At 37.0% G+C, this 25,271-nt stretch overlaps 1 protein-coding gene across 1 annotated transcript in view; it reads left to right on the forward strand.

The window, feature by feature from the left end:
- LOC134980546 (protein AHNAK2-like) overlaps window positions 1–25,271 on the forward strand; it is a 230,390-nt gene that overhangs the window by 168,203 nt on the left and 36,916 nt on the right. The window contains exons 4-7 of the mRNA XM_063947402.1: window positions 735–833; window positions 2,198–2,339; window positions 3,735–3,913; window positions 4,835–5,773. Coding sequence (XP_063803472.1) covers window positions 735–833; window positions 2,198–2,339; window positions 3,735–3,913; window positions 4,835–5,773 — 1,359 coding nt within the window. The remainder of the gene's footprint in view (window positions 1–734; window positions 834–2,197; window positions 2,340–3,734; window positions 3,914–4,834; window positions 5,774–25,271) is intronic.

A 25,271-nucleotide genomic window follows, 5' to 3' on the forward strand; every position in this document is an offset into this window, starting at 1 on the left:
TGGTGCTGCTACTGTGGGCATTGTATGTATAAGCAGCACTACTACTCTGGGCATTATGTGTATAAGCTACACTACTACTGTGGGCATTATGTGTAAGTGGTGCTACTACTGTGGGCATTATATGTATAAGCAGCACTACTGCTGAATGAGCATTATGTATAAGAGACACTGCTACTGTGGGCATTGTACATAAGGGGCGATACTACTGTGGGCATTGTGTGTCAGGGGCGCTTCTTCTGTGGGCATTGTGTGCAAGGGGCACTACTACTGTGGGAATTCCCTTTTCTTGTGAGACCATACCTCTTTTTTGCAGATGCTATCCCTTCGTAAAGTATGGGAGGGAGGGCGCAAATTTATAGTTTGCAGGGGAGCACCAAACACCCTGGCACCAGCCCTGCCTGGATCCCATGTATTATTGCACAATCACGGGTCCTTTTTTGGATGATAAAAATGGCCTATAATTGGATAACGTGATAATGACCATCGGTCAAACTGTTTTTATCGTCCAAAATAGGATTGCACCTAATTGTATCAGTGCATTGTGGATATTTATTGACCATTGTTGAGAAATTCTAATGATGTAGAAATCTCTGAGGATGGGAAGATAGAGACACTGTATAATTTATTAAACAACAACCAGTGAAATGGGGAGGGGATTTGTTAGATTATTATTATAAAGGAAGAAAGCAATAATATCTTAATTCTTATTTCATATGTGGTATGTATTTGTACAGGGCAGTTCCCTATATGCAGACTCTGAGTATTCAAACAGAATAAGAAAGACATCCTTTATACGGACCTCACATCCTTTTACAAAAATGATGGACTCAGATGTAAGTATAATTGTGTCATTTGTTGTATAAAGGAAGGCACTTCCATGGGAACCTGAATCATCCCTTCTAGGCCAGTGCTGAAATTCCAGACTCCCAGCCTCCTTACCTTTCTTTTCCTTGTGATTGCAATACTTACTGTACCTCCTTAATGTGTCTTTATTGTGCTGTACAAGTTTACAAGTAGTTTACAAAAATGATGTAATCAGATGTAAGTATAATTACTGTATGTCATTATTTGGATAAAGGAAAGCACTTCCATGGGGACCTAAGTAATCCCTTCCAGCCCATTTCTGAAATGTCAGCACTCCCAACCTCCTTACCTTTCTTTTCCTTATGATTGCAATACATACTGTAACTCCTCAATGCGTCTTTACTGTATTGTGCTATGCAAGTTTACAAGTAGTCTACAAAAAAAAGATCAGTGCAAAGCAGTCCCACTTTTATGACATTCACTTAGTGTACTTCAGGTTTTTTATGTTAGGTTTTATTAAGCAAACAGCACACCACAAAATAATATTTTTTTCACATTCTCATATGTACAGTTTATGCTGTGTATAAGGGAGATATACAGATGTGTCCACTTACATTAAGCCTTCCTGCACGTTAAACAGCCCTTCAAGTCTCGCCATGCTGTGGCATGACTCGGTAGCGCCAAGCATCTTTACGTGCAATTTTTTCCATTAAAATGCATCTTATTCTCAAAACGATGTGAATAGGACGCACAAGCAGCTTATGCTGATTAAAATTATATATTCTATGTGCGACCATGGCTGTACCTTCATACAAAGTGGTACGCAACTTACCATTTCATATGCAGATACAGCTGCAGATGCCCAGAGAATATAGGTATGCCAAATATAATTTTAATCAGCAGAGTTTGTGTGTGCGTCCTATTTGCAAAGCGATGCAAGACACATATTCGGCAAAATCATCTGGCGCTAAAGGATTTGGACAAGGCCTGTCAGCTCAGTCATGCTAGGCGTCTCCTGCTGCATGGCATATTGAGGCAAGATGTTTGAGGACACATTTATAACAAGCCTTGTAGATAGAGATAATGTCATTTTATAGACTATAGGATGCTTTGGGTAAGTTCTTCACTTTATCTCTCCAAGGCTTGGTAAATATCCCCTGATTGTTTCTCATACAAGTCTTATACTTCTTCAAAGAGGAAAATGTGAGGAACCTTCTTTGAACCAAGTGGATATGTCCATTCTTATGACATCAGAAGACAGACATGGTAGAACATTGTAGAGTCTCTTCTATTATTTTATTCCCTCTATGGGTTGAGGCTCAGTGTTATGCATAATACATACAAATGATACACATTAGAGCAAATAAGTACAATCAATATATTTATTTTTCAGGAAACTATGGAGGTGACATTAAGCACCGAGGTGGACGTCTGTGATAAAGGGTTTGCAATAGCTGGCGGAGGGGAAAAGGGAATCACTGTTTTGCAGGTTTTAAAAGAATCTCCACATTCAAATATTTTCTGCATCAAAGAAGGTAACATTGCTTCACTTTTGAAGAAGAATTATAACATTTATTTATTGGTTTTCAGAACTTAAATATAAGTAATATGCATGGTATGAACAAGTACATTAGTTAAGAGGTATAACAATGTAGTCCCATGTTGACAGCATTATAGATATAAATGGGTTGGGTATGTGTGACCGGCGGTCAGGAGATTGGTGGTCAGCATACTTCCACCGGAATCCCGGCAGCGGAATGCTTGCTGTGCTCACCACACTGCAGGCTCGGTGGCCACAGGTTCTATTCCCACTCTACGGGTGTTGTGGACACCCGCGAGTGGGAATAGTCCCTACTAGTCAGTATGCCGACTGTTGGGATTCTCAGGGGGTGGGATGTAGGGGTAGGTGTGACCAGTGGTCTCCTGACCGTCAGCCACATAACTACATCCCATATAAATGTGTGACAGCTACAGCATTTAAGCATTCATGCAACTAGAAAACAACTGACTATTATTAATAGAGGTAATCCCACTAGTAAACAGAGGGAGGAGAGAGTACTTAGCTTCACCACATGGCATGGAAGATCAAACTCTAGTAAGGAACAAATGGAAAGTATACATACAAGAAATATGCAGATGAAGATGTGGGAATGTTGTGGGGAAAGGGTGGGGGTAGTCTACTAAAAGTAATGGGCAGCCAAGATGTGGACGGTCAAGCATTTGTCTAGTAGAGTGGTAAATATAAAATATGAAGCTGTAAAACTCTGTTATAGATCAAAAGATCAAAACCAAGCAGCTATCCCTTCCATCCAAGCAGCTATCTCTTCCAACCAAACAGCAATCTCTTCCAGTCATGCAGCTATCCATTCCAACCAAGCAGCTATACCAACCAAGCAGCTATACCAACCAAGCAGCAATCCCTTCCAGCCAAGCAGCAATCCCTTCCAATCATGCAACTATCCTTTCCAACCAAGCAGCTGTCCCTTACAACCAAGTAGCTATCCCTTCCAACTAAGCAGCTATACCTTCTAACCATGCAAAAATCCCTTCCATCTAAGCAGCTATCACTTCCAACCAAGCAGATATCCCCTGCACCCAAACAGATATCCCTTAAAGAGATAGCCAAATGCTTAAGAGAGCAAAAGGAGATGAGGCTGGCAAGAGTCCTAGCTTCTAAACGCAGAGTATCAATACCAAATGCATGAAAGGTCAGTCCCTTTAAATTTTTGGATATACGATGCAGCCATGTGGAGACATAGACAATGAATATAACCTGATCTATAGAGTAGTGCAGAAGATCCAGTGTCTAGGAGTATGAAACTGAATACTGTATGAAGGATGGACAAGGTAGAAAAGGGAGAGGATGGGTGTAAATATTTTCTAGCATACACTATGCAAAAACTAATGCGCTGAAAATTATTGACTTGCAGGCGATCAAATATTAAGTGCGACAATCTATTTTGATAACATCACATATGAAGATGCATTAAAGATTTTGGAGCATTCTGAGCCTTACAAAGTACAGTTCCAATTGAAACGTAAACTTGGTAAAGAAGACAGAGAGAAAATGCAATCTATTGTGCAAATCAAGAAAGATAAACAGTTACAGGTAAAATATATTTTCGATATGAAATCAAGAGGAGGGAACTGTTCAGTGCAGAAGGATGAATTATTTTATGTAATTTTTTTACTTTTAATTTGATCGCGATATGCATAATTACATATTTTGGCCCAGATTTATCAAACCTTGGAGAGGTTATAAAATTTCAACCAATCAGCTTTTAACTGCTATATTACAGGCTGTGTTTTAAAAATGACAGCTAGGAGCTGATTGGCTGGCACATTATCACAGTGCAATTTATCACTCTCCAAGGCTTGCTAAATCTGGGCCTTAGCCTTATGCAGAGTTGAGCACATATCTTCCATATATCATTGCGTGTATGGAAATAAATACATACAGTATATTCGCCTGTATGCAACAATTCATGCTTCTTTGTTGTGCACCTGCCAGATTTATAATGTTGATATTCTTAATCATGTTGACATCACTATATATGTCAATGTAGTCACTGTCAACTGGTGGTCTTCAGTATGCCAACTGTCGGGATCCCGATGCAGAGTATACCGGCGCCGGCATCCCGACAGCCGACATACCAACACTTTTTCTCCCTCGTGGGGATCCACGACCCCCCTGGAGGGAGAATAAAATAGCGTGGCGAGCGCAGCGAGCCTGCAAGGGGCTCATTTGCGCTCGCCACGCTGTCGGTATGCCGGCAGTCGGGCTCCCGGCGCCGGTATGCTGGTCGCCGGGAGCCCGGCCGCTGGCATACCATATTACACCCCTGTCAACTAGGTGACTGCATTTGAATGGCTCTCTGATTCTGTATTCTAAACCTAAGAAGCTACAGTGACATCTGTAGGCTTTATTAAGTTACTGCAGTACATAAACTAATATGTTTGTCGTCTTCTTCATTGTCAAAATATTTCATAAAAAGATGTCAGATATGAATACATTGTTTTCCCCTAACAGGATGAAGATGACACTATTACAGCTTCGGTAAAAACAGAAAACGATCAAACTGTTAAAAAGAGAGAGCATAAGAAGAAACGATCAAAGAAAGACAGATTGTCCTGGCCAAAATTTCAGTCAATTACAAATACCAGGTTTCTAGGTCACAGGCGGTCTCGTAGCACATCAGAAACTAATGAGGATGAAACTACAGATGTGTATTCAAAAGTGACAGATGCTACCTTCGAAGATGATGAAATCTTTATAGCACAGGAAAAGGAAAGGCAATATCAGCAGGAGATCCATGGTATGGATATCCACAGTCGGAGACCAATAATTGAAAAGCAGATCACAGATGTGACAAACATTAAGAACCGAAGAGCAAAAGAAAAGAGAAGCTTAGACAGCAGTAGAAGTGTCCATATAGACCATCATGGCATCACAAAAGCACAGATGAAGAAAGGCTTGTCACTGCAGTCCACAATCTTGCCTTCTAGTAGAGAGGAAGGGAAGACTGCTGAAAAGGAGAGGAAAGACATATTTTCTGAAGTTGAAATGATAATTGTAAAAGGTAAAAATCTGCCATCACCATGCAAGGTATCACCAGTACAAATGAGAGAGAAGAAAACAGCAGTGCAAAACCTCATGGCGACATCTACAACTGAAATATCAACAACTCAATTGACCACAAAAGAATTAAAGATTGAACAATTTCCAGAACACTTAGAAAACACGAGTCAAGGTCAACATAGTATTTCTGATGATACTTCAAGTCCCACCAAGGAGAAAACATCGGGGTTTAAACAGAGAAAGAAAAAAACAAAGAAAACAAGGTTGGAAAACCTGCCTCTTGGAAAACAAGCAGTGAGCATTGAAGATTCCTGTACCACCATGCTGGTTGGCACTGAACATTACATGGATGCCAATACAACAGAGGTCAGGGTTGCTGAATCTGAAAAAGTAAGTGATAATTTTATCATAGAGTCTTCAGTTGACGAGAAGCCTCCAGAGCAACAGCCAGTGGTGTCTGGATGGAAATTACAAATGCCTATTATAAAAATGCCCAAGCTGCCGAGACTACACAGAAAGTCAATCAGATCTGAAAGTGTTGATCAGTTTAATGTAATCACTGATGCTATCAGAACTGATTTAACAAGCATACAAATTATTGATTCTTTAGTAGAATTTGATGCTCCAATATCTTCAGAAAACTATGCAAATATAGATCCATCAACAGGGTCAGTTCCAAAGGTCGAGGGAAAAGTAAATGTAGATGAAAATTTAATTCCAGTAGCTAAACATATTGGTCCAGAAAAAAGTTCTAACTTGTTGTTAACACATGAAAACACAATATCACATTCACAGGTAAATGTCCCAGAAATAAACCTACAGACAGTAGAAAATATATCTAAAATGGATGATGTTTCTGTACAAAAAAGAACACAAAGTATTCCCATATCTGATGAGATAGCAACATTAGACTTAAAACATAATCGTTTCAAACCATTTGATGTTGAAATTAAACTTCCGAGTGTTCCAGTAAGTGCCTTTGCAAAACCAGACATAGGTCAAGCAACCACAGACTTTATACCATCAGAGCAGATTTCATATTTGGAGGAGATTGCTGAAACAGATGGGCATGATAAAGACAAAATGCGCCTGTCAATGGATTATAGGATAAAATCTGTAAATGTTGAAGGTGAAAACAGAGAAAATGTGCAAAGAATGCCCAAATTTAAACTGCCATCCTTTGGATCACTTACAAAAAAAGTAAGTGATAGCACAGATGGTAAGGTGGTTGTAAAAGAAAATCTGCACATGAGAGAAGATTTTGATATAAAAAATGTAGATATCAGAGACATAGACATTGCTGAATTAAATAGTGCAGACAAACCAAATATAGACAGTAAAACAAAACATAAATTACCAAAAGTTGGCATATCACTTCCAAAATTTAAGGGATACAAGGGACACTATACAGTGTCCACCAATGTGCAATATTCACAAGATCATGACTTTAATAAAAATGATGAAAAATATCAAGAGGGTGAAAGACTAGATGATTTAATCAGCTTAGATTCAGACCAGCGTGATGTCCCAGATGCTATTGTACCTGAAACAACAAGTGTCAAAGAGGATACATATAAGATAGTATTTCCTCATTTACATATGCCAAAACTAGGTTTGGCAAAGCTAGATGATGAAAGATCTGAAGAAACTGGAACTCTAATATTTTCAGACATGCCAGAAAGTGTTCATGAGAAAGACATTTCAAAGATATCTATAGAAACTTTAAGATATGAAGACAAAGGAGAAAAAGATATAAAGAGATGGAAAATTCAGATGCCATCAATAAAAATTCCTGCATTGGGCCTGTCTGACAGAAAGGTAAAAGATATTTCAACAAGTGATCAAAGTTCAGATGAACCTGATGGATATGCAGAAGATACAAGAGTCAAACAGAACATTTTAGAAGTAGATGAAAAGTTGGCTGAAAGAAAAACAGAGTTAACTTCAGAAGAGAGTGATATAGAAAAGCATGGAAGTCCATTCAAACTGCCATCTTTCAAACTCCCGTCATTTAATGTTAGAGGTAAGCCAAGTCGTGATGAAACAGACAAAGAAATCCTGCAAACTGTGCTTCAGCAGCCTGATGATGACAAAGACATTGAGGTCATGACTGGAAATCAAGATTTAATAGTATTTAAAGGGAAAAAAAAGAAAAATATTATAGTTGCAAGGGGTCAAGAAGACCCAGTAGTAGATCAGCAGAAAAGTTCCTTTAATTTGCCACATGTATCACTTTCAACATTCGACCGTGGGGTAGTTGATGGCAAAAAAACACAAACGATTTCCAAAGCCACAGACATGAAATCTAAACTATCAGAAGCAGTTGCTGAAATAAAACATGAGGGTCAACACCTTGACGGAGAGACTGTTAATATGGAAGTAAAACATACTAAAAATAAATCTAAAAAATCTCGTAAGAAATCTATAAAAGTTTCCCAATCAGAAAGCTATGAAAATGAAATAAATACCATAAAGGAAGATAGTGATAGTTCTGCAACTACACAATCTGATTGTGTAATTGTTGGTGATTCCATGGATGAGGGAGAAGGTACCAATAAGACTAAAATAATACTGTCTGAACCAGCAAGAGGTAGGGGCTACCTTGGCAAAATCAAAATGCCCAAAATTGAATTTATAGGAACCCCCAGCAAGAAAAAAGAAAACATGGAACAAAGTACTCGAATTTTGAAGCCTCCTGAAGATGAGTCTGAAGATTTGGAAGATGTATCTAGGATAGCAATTACTGATGGAATCATTACAAAAGAATATTCTGATATTGAAATAATTTCAACAAATCTTCCTGGAATAGAGCAGAATATTGAATTCCCCTGCTATCAATTTCAAAAACTTGAGTTTAAAGCCATTGACCAAAATGATAGTATCGAACCAATTTTTGGTCAGGAAAATCAGAAATCTTCCACATTACCCTTAGATGTAAGTGGATATACTATTCTTGACAATACACACTTAGACATGAACTCAACAAGCAATTCAACTGAGATAGAAGAAAATATTTCCACTGGTTGGAAATTTAAAATCCCTCCTATAAAGATGCCTGACTTTAGCAGAAAAGAAAAGTCTAAAATGAGAATACCACCTACAGATATTTCATTTTACACTGGAATAAACTATATGGAGATTCAGGAGGCAGAGGATTTTGATAGAAAACCTACCACTGACATAAAAACATCATGTATAGAAAAGTATGAAAAAGAACCAGCTTTATTTGATGTAAGGGAAGCAAGGAATGTTATGCAACATTCAGGTCAAGAAAAAGATGCATTAACTATAGTAGATAGGGCAGATGACTTAAGTGGAGTAAGAATAAAAACAAATAATGAAAAAACAATGCTAGAAGACTATGCAAGAAATACAACAAGCAGTATGCAATCAAATAAAGAAACAGACATACCAATTGAATCACAGATTGAAAGTTCCCATACTGAAGATAAAAAAAGTGATTTCAAGGTGGGTGTAATAAAAATTCACCTTCCAAAAGTGAAGCTTCCTAAGTTGGAGTTTTCTCACTCTTTCACCAAACAGTCACGGGCAGATACAGATATGCCTGATCTTAATATGTCAGAAAATAATTTAACTGCAGAGACTACTACTGTATCAACTGTTTCAGAAACAGCAGATGTAGTGCCAAAAGGACTTAGAGGAGACCAGGTAAATGATGAAGGAAATAAAAAGGCAGAAGTTCCTAATGAAAAAGTAGTAATTACTGCAATTGACAAAAGTGAAAGCATAACAGAATTCATTAATGTTAAAAAACTGAAAGAGACAGAAGAGGACAATGGTAAAACTGTAAGGCAATTACCAATATTTCAGACTCCACTATGTAGTGTAGAGGAAGTTAAAAAAGAATCTAGTGTACATGAGTCCAGAGATAAAACTCCACAAATCGAAAATGTGACAAGTGAGAAACTGAGAACAGAAATTTCAACTTCTGAATTTGAAATGAAAGAATCAGTATCTGAGAGTGAAGTGAAATCCATAGATTCAGAAATGGAATCATCCAGATGGGGACTTCCCACATTCAAACTTCCCAAAATACCATTATTTAGTACATCTGAGGTAAAAACAGAAGGTGATTCCAAAGCAAAAATGGACAGTGAAATAGAAACAAAAACATTGTATTCAGAGGTTGTCACCACTAAAATTGAAGCACATGATTTAATTGAAGAGATAACAAAATCAGAGCAAAGAGCAGACACAACAGAGACTAGAGTGGATAGGATAACACAGGAATTTGAGGAAGAAACTGTGGAAAAAGAAAAAGATCCAAGTTGGAAAATACAATTAACCTCTATCCAGGTTCCACTCTTAAGCAAATCTGATATTGACAAAGAACTGCAAGTTGTAACAAAAGAAATGATTGTAGAGTTCATTGATGTTGATAAAGATTCACCAACAGAAGAAAGCGTAAAAGCAAAGGGCAAAGTTAAAAAGCACAGGAAAAAGGTAACAAAGCTAGAGAAAACAATTACAACTGTGCTACGTCCTGAAAAAGATCAAATCCCTGCTTTACTGGAATATGATTTATCCACCTCTGAAATAAAAACTGAAGTTGAAAATGGTGAAGTTGAAGAACTCTCTCCTGAAACTAAAATGACAGTAACAATTCATGAAGAAACTGTACAAGTTATCACACCAGAAACAGAAGTAACCACATTGGACCCTTCTGTTGACAAGCAAATAGACATAACAGAGACTGTAGAAGAGAGTTCAAAGATTGTAGGTGAAGTGACAACTACAACCATAGAAGAGGGCAAGGAAACAACAGGATGGAAATTGCCCACATTCAGCATTCCACTATTTACTGCACAGGAAATTCAAATAGAGTCTATTGTACATGAGTCCAGAGATACACCTCCACAATCTGAAATTGTGTCAAGTGAGAAACTGAGAACAGAAATTGCAACTTCTGAACTTGAAACAAAAGAGCCTGATACTTCTAAGGAAGTACCTGAAGATAGTGTAGATACAGCAGAGACAACTGTAGATGTATCAGTATCTGAAAGTGAAGTGAAATCCTCAGATTCAGAAAGAGAATCATCCGGATGGGGCTTGCCCACATTCAAACTTCCCAAAATATCATTATTTAGTACATCTGAGGTAGAAACAGAAGGTGATTCCAAAGGAAAATCTCCAAAAATGGACAGTGAGATAAAAACAAAGAAACTGTATTCAGAGGTTGTTACCACTAAAATTGAAGCACATGATTTGATTGATCAGAAAACAAAATTAGAGCAAAGTGTAGAAATAACAGAGACTAGAGTGGAGAGGATAACACAGGAATCTAAAGAAGAAACTGTGGAAAAAGAAAAAGATCCAAGTTGGAAAATACAATTAACCTCTTTCCAAGTTCCACTCTTAAGCAAATCTGACCAATATGATAGTGTTATTTCAAAAACAATTTCAGTAACCAAAGAAGTTGAAAAAAGTGAGTTAGAAACAGGGACTTCTGTAGATTCATCAGAACTTACTGAGCCTGTTCCTCTACCAACGAAGACTATCCCCTCCTTCACAGAAATAACAACAACTGAGACAGCAAGTGTTGCTGTGGAGAAAGTATATAGTGAGGCAGAAAAGCCAGTAACTCATGAAGAAAAAGCAGAAACTGATGAGGCTGATGTTGACAAAGAACTGCAAGTTGAAACAAAAGAAATGATTGTAGAATTAATTGATGTTGATAAAGAGTCACCAACAGAAGAGAGCATAAAAGCAAAAGGAAAAGTTAAAAAGCACAGAAAAAAGGTAACAAAGGAAGAAACAACAATTACAACTGTGCTGAGTCCTGAAAAAGATCAAACCCCTCCTTTACTAGAATATGATTTATCCACCTCTGAAATAAAAACTGAAGTTGAAAAAGGGGAAGTTGAAGAACTCTCTCCTAAAACAGAAATGATAGTAACAATTCATGAAGAAACTGTACAAGTTATCACACCAGAAACAGAAGTAACCACATTGGACACTTCCGTTGACAAGCAAATAGACATAACAGAGACTGTAGAAGAGAGTTCAAAGATTGTAGGTGAAGTGACAACTACAACCATAGAAGAGGATAAGGAAACAACCAGATGGAAATTGCCCACATTCAACATTCCACTATTTACTGCACAGGAAATTCAAATAGAGTCTACTGTACATGAGTCCAAAGATACAACTCCACAAATCAAAATTGTGTCAAGTGAGGAATTGAGAACAGAAATTGCAACTTTTGAACTTGAAACAAAAGAGCCTGACACTTCTAAAGAAGTACCTAAAGATAGTGTAGACACAGCAGAGACAACTATAGATGTATCAGTATCTGAGAGTGAAGTGAAATCCTCAGATTCAGAAATAGAATCATCCAGATGGGGACTTCCCACATTCAAACTTCCCAAAATACCATTATTTAGTACATCTGAGGTAAAAACAGAAGGTGATTCCAAAGCAAAAATGGACAGTGAGATAAAAACAAAAACATTGTATTCAGAGGTTGTCACCACTAAAATTGAAGCACGTGATTTGATTGAAGAGATAACAAAATTAGAGCAAAGTGCAGACACAACAGAGACTAGAGGGGATAGGATAACACAGGAATTTGAGGAAGAAACTGTGGAAAAAGAAAAAGATCCAAGTTGGAAAATACAATTAACCTCTATCCAAGTTCCACTCTTAAGCAAATCTGAACAATATGATAGTGTTATCTCAAAACCAATTTCAGTAACCAAAGAAGTTGAAAAAAGTGAGTTAGAAACAGAAACTTCTGTAGATTCATCAGAATCTACTGAGCCTGTTCCTCTACCAACAAAAACTACCCCCTCCTTCACAGAAATAACAACAACTGAAACAGCAAGTGTTGTGAAAAAAGTATACAGTGAGGCAGCAAAGCCAGTGGCTCATGAAGAAAAAGCAGAAGCTGATGAGGCTAATATTGACAAAGAACTGCAAGTTGTAACAAAAGAAATGATTGTAGAATTCATTGATGTTGATAAAGAGTCACCAACAGAAGAAAGTGTAAAAGCAAAGGGCAAAGTTAAAAAGCACAGGAAAAAGGTATCAAAGGTAGAGAAAACAATTACAACTGTGCTGAGTCCTGAAAAAGATCAAATCCCTGCTTTACTGGAATATGATTTATCCACCTCTGAAATAAAAACTGAAGTTGAAAAATGTGAAGTTGAAGAACTCTCTCCTGAAACTAAAATGACAGTAACAATTCATGAAGAAACTGTACAAGTTATCACACCAGAAACAGAAGTAACCACATTGGACACTTCCGTTGACAAACAAATAGACATAACAGAGACTGTAGAAGAGAGTTCAAAGATTGTAGGTGAAGTGACAACTACAACCATAGAAGAGGGCAAGGAAACAACCGGATGGAAATTGCCCACATTCAGCATTCCACTATTTACTGCACAGGAAATTCAAATAGAGTCTACTGTACATGAGTCCAAAGATACAACTCCACAAATCGAAATTGTGTCAAGTGAGAAATTGAGAACAGAAATTGCAACTTCTGAACTTGAAACAAAAGAGCCTGACACTTCTAAAGAAGTACCTGAAGATAGTGTAGACACAGCAGAGATAACTGTAGATGTATCAGTATCTGAGAGTGAAGTAAAATCCTCAGATTCAGAAATAGAATCATCCAGATGGGGACTTCCTACATTCAAACTTCCCAAAATATCATTATTTAGTGCATCTGAGGTAAAAACAGAAGGTGATTCCAAAGCAAACATGGACAGTGAGATAAAAACAAAAACATTGTATTCAGAGGTTGTCACCACTAAAATTGAAGCACGTGATTTGATTGAAGAGATAACAAAATTAGAGCAAAGTGCAGAAACAACAGAGGCTAGAGTGGATAGGATAACACAGGAATTTGAGGAAGAAACTGTGGAAAAAGAAAAAGATCCAAGTTGGAAAATACAATTAACCTCTATCCAAGTTCCACTCTTAAGCAAATCTGAACAATATGATAGTGTTATCTCAAAACCAATTTCAGTAACCAAAGAAGTTGAAAAAAGTGAGTTAGAAACAGAAACTTCTGTAGATTCATCAGAATCTACTGAGCCTGTTCCTCTACCAACAGGGACTATCCCCTCCTTCACAGAAATAACAACTGAAACAGCAAGTGTTGTTGTGAAAAAAGTATACAGTGAGGCAGAAAAGCCAGTGGCTCATGAAGAAAAAGCAGAAGCTGATGAGGCTGATATTGACAAAGAACTGCAAGTTGTAACAAAAGAAATGATTGTAGAATTCATTGATGTTGATAAAGAGTCACCAACAGAAGAAAGCGTAAAAGCAATGGGCAAAGTTAAAAAGCACAGGAAAAAGGTAACAAAGGTAGAGAAAACAATTACAACTGTGCTGAGTCCTGAAAAAGATCAAATCCCTGCTTTACTGGAATATGATTTATCCACCTCTGAAATAAAAACTGAAGTTGAAAAAGGTAAAGTTGAAGAACTCTCTCCTGAAACTAAAATGACACTAACAATTCATGAAGAAACTGTACAAGTTATCACACCAGAAACAGAAGTAACCACATTGGACCCTTCTGTTGACAAGCAAATAGACATAACAGAGACTGTAGAAGAGAGTTCAAAGATTGTAGGTGAAGTGACAACTACAACCATAGAAGAGGGCAAGGAAACAACAGGATTGAAATTTCCCACATTCAGCATTCCACTATTTACTGCACAGGAAATTCAAATAGAGTCTACTGTACATGAGTCCAGAGATACAACTCCACAATCTGAAATTGTGTCAAGCGGGAAAGTGAGAACAGAAATTGCAACTTCTGAACTTGAAACAAAAGAGACTGATACTTCTAAAGAAGTACCTGAAGATAGTGTAGACACAGCAGAGACAACAGTAGATGTATCAGTATCTGAAAGTGAAGTGAAATCCTCAGATTCAGAAAGAGAATCATCCGGATGGTGCTTGCCCACATTCAAACTTCCCAAAATATCATTATTTAGTACATCTGAGGTAGAAACAGAAGGTGATTCCAAAGGAAAATCTCCAAAAATGGACAGTGAGATAAAAACAAAGAAACTGTATTCAGAGGTTGTTACCACTAAAATTGAAGCACATGATTTGATTGATCAGAAAACAAAATTAGAGCAAAGTGTAGAAATAACAGAGACTAGAGTGGAGAGGATAACACAGGAATCTAAAGAAGAAACTGTGGAAAAAGAAAAAGATCCAAGTTGTAAAATACAATTAACCTCTTTCCAAGTTCCACTCTTAAGCAAATCTGACCAATATGATAGTGTTATTTCAAAAACAATTTCAGTAACCAAAGAAGTTGAAAAAAGTGAGTTAGAAACAGGGACTTCTGTAGATTCATCAGAACTTACTGAGCCTGGTCCTCTACCAACGGAGACTATTCCCTCCTTCACAGAAATAACAACAACTGAGACAGCAAGTGTTGCTGTGGATAAAGTATACAGTGAGGCAGAAAAGTCAGTAATTCATGAAGAAAAAGCAGAAACTGATGAGGCTGATGTTGACAAAGAACTGCAAGTTGAAACAAAAGAAATGATTGTAGAATTCATTGATGTTGATAAAGAGTCACCAACAGAAGAGAGCATAAAAGCAAAAGGCAAAGTTAAAAAGCACAGAAAAAAGGTAACAAAGGAAGAAACAACAATTACAACTGTGCTGAGTCCTGAAAAAGATCAAACCCCTCCTTTACTAGAATATGATTTATCCACCTCTGAAATAAAAACTAAAGTTGAAAAAGGTGAAGTTGAAGAACTCTCTCCTAAAACAGAAATGACAGTAACAATTCATGAAGAAACTGTACAAGTTATCACACCAGAAACAGAAGTAACCACATTGGACACTTACGTTGACAAGCATATAGACATAACAGAGACTGTAGAAGAGAGTTCAAAGATTGTAGGTGAAGTGACAACTACAACCATAGAAGAGGGCAAGGAAACAACCGGATGGAAATTGCCCACATTCAGCATTCCACTATTTACTGCACAGGAAATTCAAATAGAGTCTACTGTACATGAGTCCAAAGATACAACTCCACAAATCAAAATTGTGTCAAGTGAGAAATTGAGAACAGAAATTGCAACTTCTGAACTTGAAACAAAAGAGCCTGACACTTCTAAAGAAGTACCTGAAGATAGTGTAGACACAGCAGAGACAACTGTAGATGTATCAGTATCTGAGAGTGAAGTGAAATCCTCAGATTCAGAAATAGAATCATCCAGATGGGGACTTCCCACATTCAAACTTCCCAAAATACCATTATTTAGTACATCTGAGGTAAAAACAGAAGGTGATTCCAAAGCAAAAATGGACAGTGAGATAAAAACAAAAAAATTGTATTCAGAGGTTGTCACCACTAAAATTGAAGCACGTGATTTAATTGAAGAGATAACAAAATTAGAGCAAAGTGCAGAAACAACAGAGACTAGAGTGGATAGGATAACACAGGAATTTGAGGAAGAAACTGTGGAAAAAGAAAAAGATCCAAATTGGAAAATACAATTAACCTCTATCCAAGTTCCACTCTTAAGTAAATCTGACCAATATGATAGTGTTATCTCAAAACCAATTTCAGTAACCAAAGAAGTTGAAAAAAGTGAGTTAGAAACAGAAACTTCTGTAGATTCATCAGAATCTACTGAGCCTGTTCCTCTACCAACAGAGACTATCCCCTCCTTCACAGAAATAACAACAACTGAAACAGCAAGTGTTGCTGTGGAGAAAGTATACAGTGAGGCAGAAAAGCCAGTGGCTCATGAAGAAAAAGCAGAAGCTGATGAGGCTGATATTGACAAAGAACTGCAAGTTGTAACAAAAGAAATGATTGTAGAATTCATTGATGTTGATAAAGAGTCACCAACAGAAAAAAGCGTAAAAGCAATGGGCAAAGTTAAAAAGCACAGGAAAAAGGTAACAAAGGTAGAGAAAACAATTACAACTGTGCTGAGTCCTGAAAAAGATCAAATCCCTGCTTTATTGGAATATGATTTATCCACCTCTGAAATAAAAACTGAAGTTGAAAAAGGTAAAGTTGAAGAACTCTCTCCTGAAACTAAAATGACACTAACAATTCATGAAGAAACTGTACAAGTTATCACACCAGAAACAGAAGTAACCACATTGGACCCTTCTGTTGACAAGCAAATAGACTTAACAGAGACTGTAGAAGAGAGTTCAAAGATTATAGGTGAAGTGACAACTACAACCATAGAAGAGGGCAAGGAAACAACAGGATGGAAATTGCCCACATTCAGCATTCCACTATTTACTGCACAGGAAATTCAAATAGAGTCTATTGTACATGAGTCCAGAGATACACCTCCACAATCTGAAATTGTGTCAAGTGAGAAACTGAGAACAGAAATTGCAACTTCTGAACTTGAAATAAAAGAGCCTGATACTTCTAAGGAAGTACCTGAAGATAGTGTAGACACAGCAGAGACAACAGTAGATGTATTAGTATCTGAAAGTGAAGTGAAATCCTCAGATTCAGAAAGAGAATCATCCGGATGGGGCTTGCCCACATTCAAACTTCCCAAAATATCATTATTTAGTACATCTGAGGTAGAAACAGAAGGTGATTCCAAAGGAAAATCTCCAAAAATGGACAGTGAGATAAAAACAAAGAAACTGTATTCAGAGGTTGTTACCACTAAAATTGAAGCACATGATTTGATTGATCAGAAAACAAAATTAGAGCAAAGTGTAGAAATAACAGAGACTAGAGTGGAGAGGATAACACAGGAATCTAAAGAAGAAACTGTGGAAAAAGAAAAAGATCCAAGTTGGAAAATACAATTAACCTCTTTCCAAGTTCCACTCTTAAGCAAATCTGACCAATATGATAGTGTTATTTCAAAAACAATTTCAGTAACCAAAGAAGTTGAAAAAAGTGAGTTAGAAACAGGGACTTCTGTAGATTCATCAGAACTTACTGAGCCTGTTCCTCTACCAACGAAGACTATCCCCTCCTTCACAGAAATAACAACAACTGAGACAGCAAGTGTTGCTGTGGAGAAAGTATACAGTGAGGCAGCAAAGCCAGTGGCTCATGAAGAAAAAGCAGAAGCTGATGAGGCTGATATTGACAAAGAACTGCAAGTTGTAACAAAAGAAATGATTGTAGAATTCATTGATGTTGATAAAGAGTCACCAACAGAAGAAAGCGTAAAAGCAAAGGGCAAAGTTAAAAAGCACAGGAAAAAGGTAACAAAAGTAGAGAAAACAATTACAACTGTGCTGAGTCCTGAAAAAGATCAAATCCCTGCTTTACTGGAATATGATTTATCCACCTCTGAAATAAAAACTGAAGTTGAAAAAGGTGAAGTTGAAGAACTCTCTCCTGAAACTAAAATGACAGTAACAATTCATGAAGAAACTGTACAAGTTATCACACCAGAAACAGAAGTGACCACATTGGACCCTTCTGTTGACAAGCAAACAGACATAACAGAGACTGTAGAAGAGAGTTCAAAGATTGTAGGTGAAGTGACAACTACAACCATAGAAGAGCGCAAGGAAACAACTGGATGGAAATTGCCCACATTCAGCATTCCACTATTTACTGCACAGGAAATTCAAATAGAGTCTTCTGTACATGAGTCCAGAGATACACCTCCTCAAACTGAAATTGTGTCAAGTGAGAAATTGAGAACAGAAATTGCAACTTCTGAACTTGAAACAGAAGAGCCTGATACTTCTAAGGAAGTACCTGAAGATAGTGTAGATACAGCAGAGACAACTGTAGATGTATCAGTATCTGAGAGTGAAGTGAAATCCTCAGATTCAGAAATAGAATCATCCAGATGGGGACTTCCCACATTCAAACTTCCCAAAATACCATTATTTAGTACATCTGAGGTAAAAACAGAAGGTGATTCCAAAGCAAAAATGGACAGTGAGATAAAAACAAAAACATTGTATTCAGAGGTTGTCACCACTAAAATTGAAGCACGTGATTTAATTGAAGAGATAACAAAATTAGAGCAAAGTGCAGAAACAACAGAGACTAGAGTGGATAGGATAACACAGGAATTTGAGGAAGAAACTGTGGAAAAAGAAAAAGATCCAAGTTGGAAAATACAATTAACCTCTATCCAGGTTCCACTCTTAAGCAAATCTGACCAATATGATAGTGTTATTTCCAAAACAATTTCAGTAACCAAAGAAGTTGAAAAAAGTGAGTTAGAAACAGGGACTTCTGTAGATTCATCAGAACTTACTGAGCCTGTTCCTCTACCAACGAAGACTATCCCCTCCTTCACAGAAATAACAACAACTGAGACAGCAAGTGTTGCTGTGGAGAAAGTATACAGTGAGGCAGCAAAGCCAGTGGCTCATGAAGAAAAAGCAGAAGCTGATGAGGCTGATATTGACAAAGAACTGCAAGTTGTAACAAAAGAAATGATTGTAGAATTCATTGATGTTGATAAAGAGTCACCAACAGAAAAAAGCGTAAAAGCAATGGGCAAAGTTAAAAAGCACAGGAAAAAGGTAACAAAGGTAGAGAAAACAATTACAACTGTGCTGAGTCCTGAAAAAGATCAAATCCCTGCTTTACTGGAATATGATTTATCCACCTCTAAAATAAAAACTGAAGTTGAAAAAGGTAAAGTTGAAGAACTCTCTCCTGAAACTAAAATGACACTAACAATTCATGAAGAAACTGTACAAGTTATCACACCAGAAACAGAAGTAACCACATTGGACCCTTCTGTTGACAAGCAAATAGACATAACAGAGACTGTAGAAGAGAGTTCAAAGATTGTAGGTGAAGTGACAACTACAACCATAGAAGAGGGCAAGGAAACAACAGGATTGAAATTTCCCACATTCAGCATTCCACTATTTACTGCACAGGAAATTCAAATAGAGTCTTCTGTACATGAGTCCAGAGATACACCTCCTCAAACTGAAATTGTGTCAAGTGAGAAATTGAGAACAGAAATTGCAACTTCTGAACTTGAAACAGAAGAGCCTGATACTTCTAAGGAAGTACCTGAAGATAGTGTAGATACAGCAGAGACAACTGTAGATGTATCAGTATCTGAGAGTGAAGTGAAATCCTCAGATTCAGAAATAGAATCATCCAGATGGGGACTTCCCACATTCAAACTTCCCAAAATACCATTATTTAGTACATCTGAGGTAAAAACAGAAGGTGATTCCAAAGCAAAAATGGACAGTGAGATAAAAACAAAAACATTGTATTCAGAGGTTGTCACCACTAAAATTGAAGCACGTGATTTAATTGAAGAGATAACAAAATTAGAGCAAAGTGCAGAAACAACAGAGACTAGAGTGGATAGGATAACACAGGAATTTGAGGAAGAAACTGTGGAAAAAGAAAAAGATCCAAATTGGAAAATACAATTAACCTCTATCCAAGTTCCACTCTTAAGTAAATCTGACCAATATGATAGTGTTATCTCAAAACCAATTTCAGTAACCAAAGAAGTTGAAAAAAGTGAGTTAGAAACAGAAACTTCTGTAGATTCATCAGAATCTACTGAGCCTGTTCCTCTACCAACAGAGACTATCCCCTCCTTCACAGAAATAACAACAACTGAAACAGCAAGTGTTGCTGTGGAGAAAGTATACAGTGAGGCAGAAAAGCCAGTGGCTCATGAAGAAAAAGCAGAAGCTGATGAGGCTGATATTGACAAAGAACTGCAAGTTGTAACAAAAGAAATGATTGTAGAATTCATTGATGTTGATAAAGAGTCACCAACAGAAAAAAGCGTAAAAGCAATGGGCAAAGTTAAAAAGCACAGGAAAAAGGTAACAAAGGTAGAGAAAACAATTACAACTGTGCTGAGTCCTGAAAAAGATCAAATCCCTGCTTTACTGGAATATGATTTATCCACCTCTAAAATAAAAACTGAAGTTGAAAAAGGTAAAGTTGAAGAACTCTCTCCTGAAACTAAAATGACACTAACAATTCATGAAGAAACTGTACAAGTTATCACACCAGAAACAGAAGTAACCACATTGGACCCTTCTGTTGACAAGCAAATAGACATAACAGAGACTGTAGAAGAGAGTTCAAAGATTGTAGGTGAAGTGACAACTACAACCATAGAAGAGGGCAAGGAAACAACAGGATTGAAATTTCCCACATTCAGCATTCCACTATTTACTGCACAGGAAATTCAAATAGAGTCTACTGTACATGAGTCCAGACATACAACTCCACAATCTGAAATTGTGTCAAGCGGGAAAGTGAGAACAGAAATTGCAACTTCTGAACTTGAAACAAAAGAGACTGATACTTCTAAAGAAGTACCTGAAGATAGTGTAGACACAGCAGAGACAACAGTAGATGTATCAGTATCTGAAAGTGAAGTGAAATCCTCAGATTCAGAAAGAGAATCATCTGGATGGGGCTTTCCCACATTCAAACTTCCCAAAATATCATTATTTAGTACATCTGAGGTAGAAACAGAAGGTGATTCCAAAGGAAAATCTCCAAAAATGGACAGTGAGATAAAAACAAAGAAACTGTATTCAGAGGTTGTTACCACTAAAATTGAAGCACATGATTTGATTGATCAGAAAACAAAATTAGAGCAAAGTGTAGAAATAACAGAGACTAGAGTGGAGAGGATAACACAGGAATCTAAAGAAGAAACTGTGGAAAAAGAAAAAGATCCAAGTTGGAAAATGCAATTAACCTCTTTCCAAGTTCCACTCTTAAGCAAATCTGACCAATATGATAGTGTTATTTCAAAAACAATTTCAGTAACCAAAGAAGTTGAAAAAAGTGAGTTAGAAACAGGGACTTCTGTAGATTCATCAGAACTTACTGAGCCTGTTCCTCTACCAACGAAGACTATCCCCTCCTTCACAGAAATAACAACAACTGAGACAGCAAGTGTTGCTGTGGAGAAAGTATACAGTGAGGCAGAAAAGTCAGTAACTCATGAAGAAAAAGCAGAAACTGATGAGGCTGATGTTGACAAAGAACTGCAAGTTGAAACAAAAGAAATGATTGTAGAATTCATTGATGTTGATAAAGAGTCACCAACAGAAGAGAGCATAAAAGCAAAAGGCAAAGTTAAAAAGCACAGAAAAAAGGTAACAAAGGAAGAAAAAACAATTACAACTGTGCTGAGTCCTGAAAAAGATCAAACCCCTCCTTTACTAGAATATGATTTATCCACCTCTGAAATAAAAACTGAAGTTGAAAAAGGTGAAGTTGAAGAACTCTCTCCTAAAACAGAAATGACAGTAACAATTCATGAAGAAACTGTACAAGTTATCACACCAGAAACAGAAGTAACCACATTGGACACTTACGTTGACAAGCATATAGACATAACAGAGACTGTAGAAGAGAGTTCAAAGATTGTAGGTGAAGTGACAACTACAACCATAGAAGAAGACAAAGAAACAACCGGATGGAAATTGCCCACATTCAGCATTCCACTATTTCCTGCACAGGAAATTCAAATAGAGTCTACTGTACATGAGTCCAAAGATACAACTCCACAAATCAAAATTGTGTCAAGTGAGAAATTGAGAACAGAAATTGCAACTTCTGAACTTGAAACAAAAGAGCCTGACACTTCTAAAGAAGTAACTGAAGATAGTGTAGACACAGCAGAGACAACTGTAGATGTATCAGTATCTGAGAGTGAAGTGAAATCCTCAGATTCAGAAATAGAATCATCCAGATGGGGACTTCCCACATTCAAACTTCCCAAAATACCATTATTTAGTACATCTGAGGTAAAAACAGAAGGTGATTCCAAAGCAAAAATGGACAGTGAGATAAAAACAAAAACATTGTATTCAGAGGTTGTCACCACTAAAATTGAAGCACGTGATTTGATTGAAGAGATAACAAAATTAGAGCAAAGTGCAGACACAACAGAAACTAGAGGGGATAGGATAACACAGGAATTTGAGGAAGAAACTGTGGAAAAAGAAAAAGATCCAAGTTGGAAAATACAATTAACCTCTTTCCAAGTTCCACTCTTAAGCAAATCTGAACAATATGATAGTGTTATCTCAAAACCAATTTCAGTAACCAAAGAAGTTGAAAAAAGTGAGTTAGAAACAGAAACTTCTGTAGATTCATCAGAATCTACTGAGCCTGTTCCTCTACCAACAGAGACTATCCCCTCCTTCTTAGAAATAACAACAACTGAAACAGCAAGTGTTGTTGTGAAAAAAGTATACAGTGAGGCAGAAACTGTACAAGTTATCACACCAGAAACAGAAGTAACCACATTGGACACTTCTGTTGACAAGCAAATAGACATAACAGAGACTGTAGAAGAGAGTTCAAAGATTGTAGGTGAAGTGACAACTACAACCATAGAAGAGGACAAGGAAACAACAGGATTGAAATTTCCCACATTCAGCATTCCACTATTTACTGCACAGGAAATTCAAATAGAGTCTACTGTACATGAGTCCAGAGATACAACTCCACAATCTGAAATTGTGTCAAGCGGGAAAGTGAGAACAGAAATTGCAACTTCTGAACTTGAAACAAAAGAGACTGATACTTCTAAAGAAGTACCTGAAGATAGTGTAGACACAGCAGAGACAACAGTAGATGTATCAGTATCTGAAAGTGAAGTGAAATCCTCAGATTCAGAAAGAGAATCATCCGGATGGGGCTTGCCCACATTCAAACTTCCCAAAATATCATTATTTAGTACATCTGAGGTAGAAACAGAAGGTGATTCCAAAGGAAAATCTCCAAAAATGGACAGTGAGATAAAAACAAAGAAACTGTATTCAGAGGTTGTTACCACTAAAATTGAAGCACATGGTTTGATTGATCAGAAAACAAAATTAGAACAAAGTGTACAATTAACAGAGACTAGAGTGGAGAGGATAACACAGGAATCTAAAGAAGAAACTGTGGAAAAAGAAAAAGATCCAAGTTGGAAAATACAATTAACCTCTTTCCAAGTTCCACTCTTAAGCAAATCTGACCAATATGATAGTGTTATTTCAAAAACAATTTCAGTAACCAAAGAAGTTAAAAAAAGTGAGTTAGAAACAGGGACTTCTGTAGATTCATCAGAACTTACTGAGCCTGTTCCTCTACCAACGGAGACTATTCCCTCCTTCACAGAAATAACAACAACTGAGACAGCAAGTGTTGCTGTGGAGAAAGTATACAGTGAGGCAGAAAAGTCAGTAACTCATGAAGAAAAAGCAGAAACTGATGAGGCTGATGTTGACAAAGAACTGCAAGTTGAAACAAAAGAAATGATTGTAGAATTCATTGATGTTGATAAAGAGTCACCAACAGAAGAAAGCGTAAAAGCAAAGGGCAAAGTTAAAAAGCACAGGAAAAAGGTAACAAAGGTAGAGAAAACAATTACAACTGTGCTGAGTCCTGAAAAAGATCAAATCCCTGCTTTACTGGAATATGATTTATCCACCTCTGAAATAAAAACTGAAGTTGAAAAAGGTGAAGTTGAAGAACTCTCTCCTAAAACAGAAATGACAGTAACAATTCATGAAGAAACTGTACAAGTTATCACACCAGAAACAGAAGTAACCACATTGGACACTTACGTTGACAAGCATATAGACATAACAGAGACTGTAGAAGAGAGTTCAAAGATTGTAGGTGAAGTGACAACTACAACCATAGAAGAAGACAAAGAAACAACCGGATGGAAATTGCCCACATTCAGCATTCCACTATTTACTGCACAGGAAATTCAAATAGAGTCTTCTGTACATGAGTCCAAAGATACAACTCCACAAATCAAAATTGTGTCAAGTGAGAAATTGAGAACAGAAATTGCAACTTCTGAACTTGAAACAAAAGAGCCTGACACTTCTAAAGAAGTAACTGAAGATAGTGTAGACACAGCAGAGACAACTGTAGATGTATCAGTATCTGAGAGTGAAGTGAAATCCTCAGATTCAGAAATAGAATCATCCAGATGGGGACTTCCCACATTCAAACTTCCCAAAATACCATTATTTAGTACATCTGAGGTAAAAACAGAAGGTGATTCCAAAGCAAAAATGGACAGTGAGATAAAAACAAAAACATTGTATTCAGAGGTTGTCACCACTAAAATTGAAGCACGTGATTTGATTGAAGAGATAACAAAATTAGAGCAAAGAGCAGACACAACAGAGACTAGAGTGGATAGGATAACACAGGAATTTGAGGAAGAAACTGTGGAAAAAGAAAAAGATCCAAGTTGGAAAATACAATTAACCTCTATCCAGGTTCCACTCTTAAGCAAATCTGAACAATATGATAGTGTTATCTCAAAACCAATTTCAGTAACCAAAGAAGTTGAAAAAAGTGAGTTAGAAACAGAAACTTCTGTAGATTCATCAGAATCTACTGAGCCTGTTCCTCTACCAACAGAGACTATCCCCTCCTTCTTAGAAATAACAACAACTGAAACAGCAAGTGTTGTTGTGAAAAAAGTATACAGTGAGGCAGAAAAGCCTGTGGCTCATGAAGAAAAAGCAGAAGCTGATGAGGCTGATATTGACAAAGAACTGCAAGTTGTAACAAAAGAAATGATTGTAGAATTCATTGATGTTGATAAAGAGTCACCAACAGAAGAAAGCGTAAAAGCAAAGGGCAAAGTTAAAAAGCACAGGAAAAAGGTAACAAAGGTAGAGAAAACAATTACAACTGTGCTGAGTCCTGAAAAAGATCAAATCCCTGCTTTACTGGAATATGATTTATCCACCTCTGAAATAAAAACTGAAGTTGAAAAAGGTGAAGTTGAAGAACTCTCTCCTGAAACTAAAATGACAGTAACAATTCATGAAGAAACTGTACAAGTTATCACACCAGAAACAGAAGTAACCACATTGGACCCTTCTGTTGACAAGCAAATAGACATAACAGAGACTGTAGAAGAGAGTTCAAAGATTATAGGTG

Source organism: Pseudophryne corroboree, chromosome 12, assembly GCF_028390025.1.
Source record: "Pseudophryne corroboree isolate aPseCor3 chromosome 12, aPseCor3.hap2, whole genome shotgun sequence".
Lineage (NCBI taxonomy): Eukaryota > Metazoa > Chordata > Amphibia > Anura > Myobatrachidae > Pseudophryne > Pseudophryne corroboree.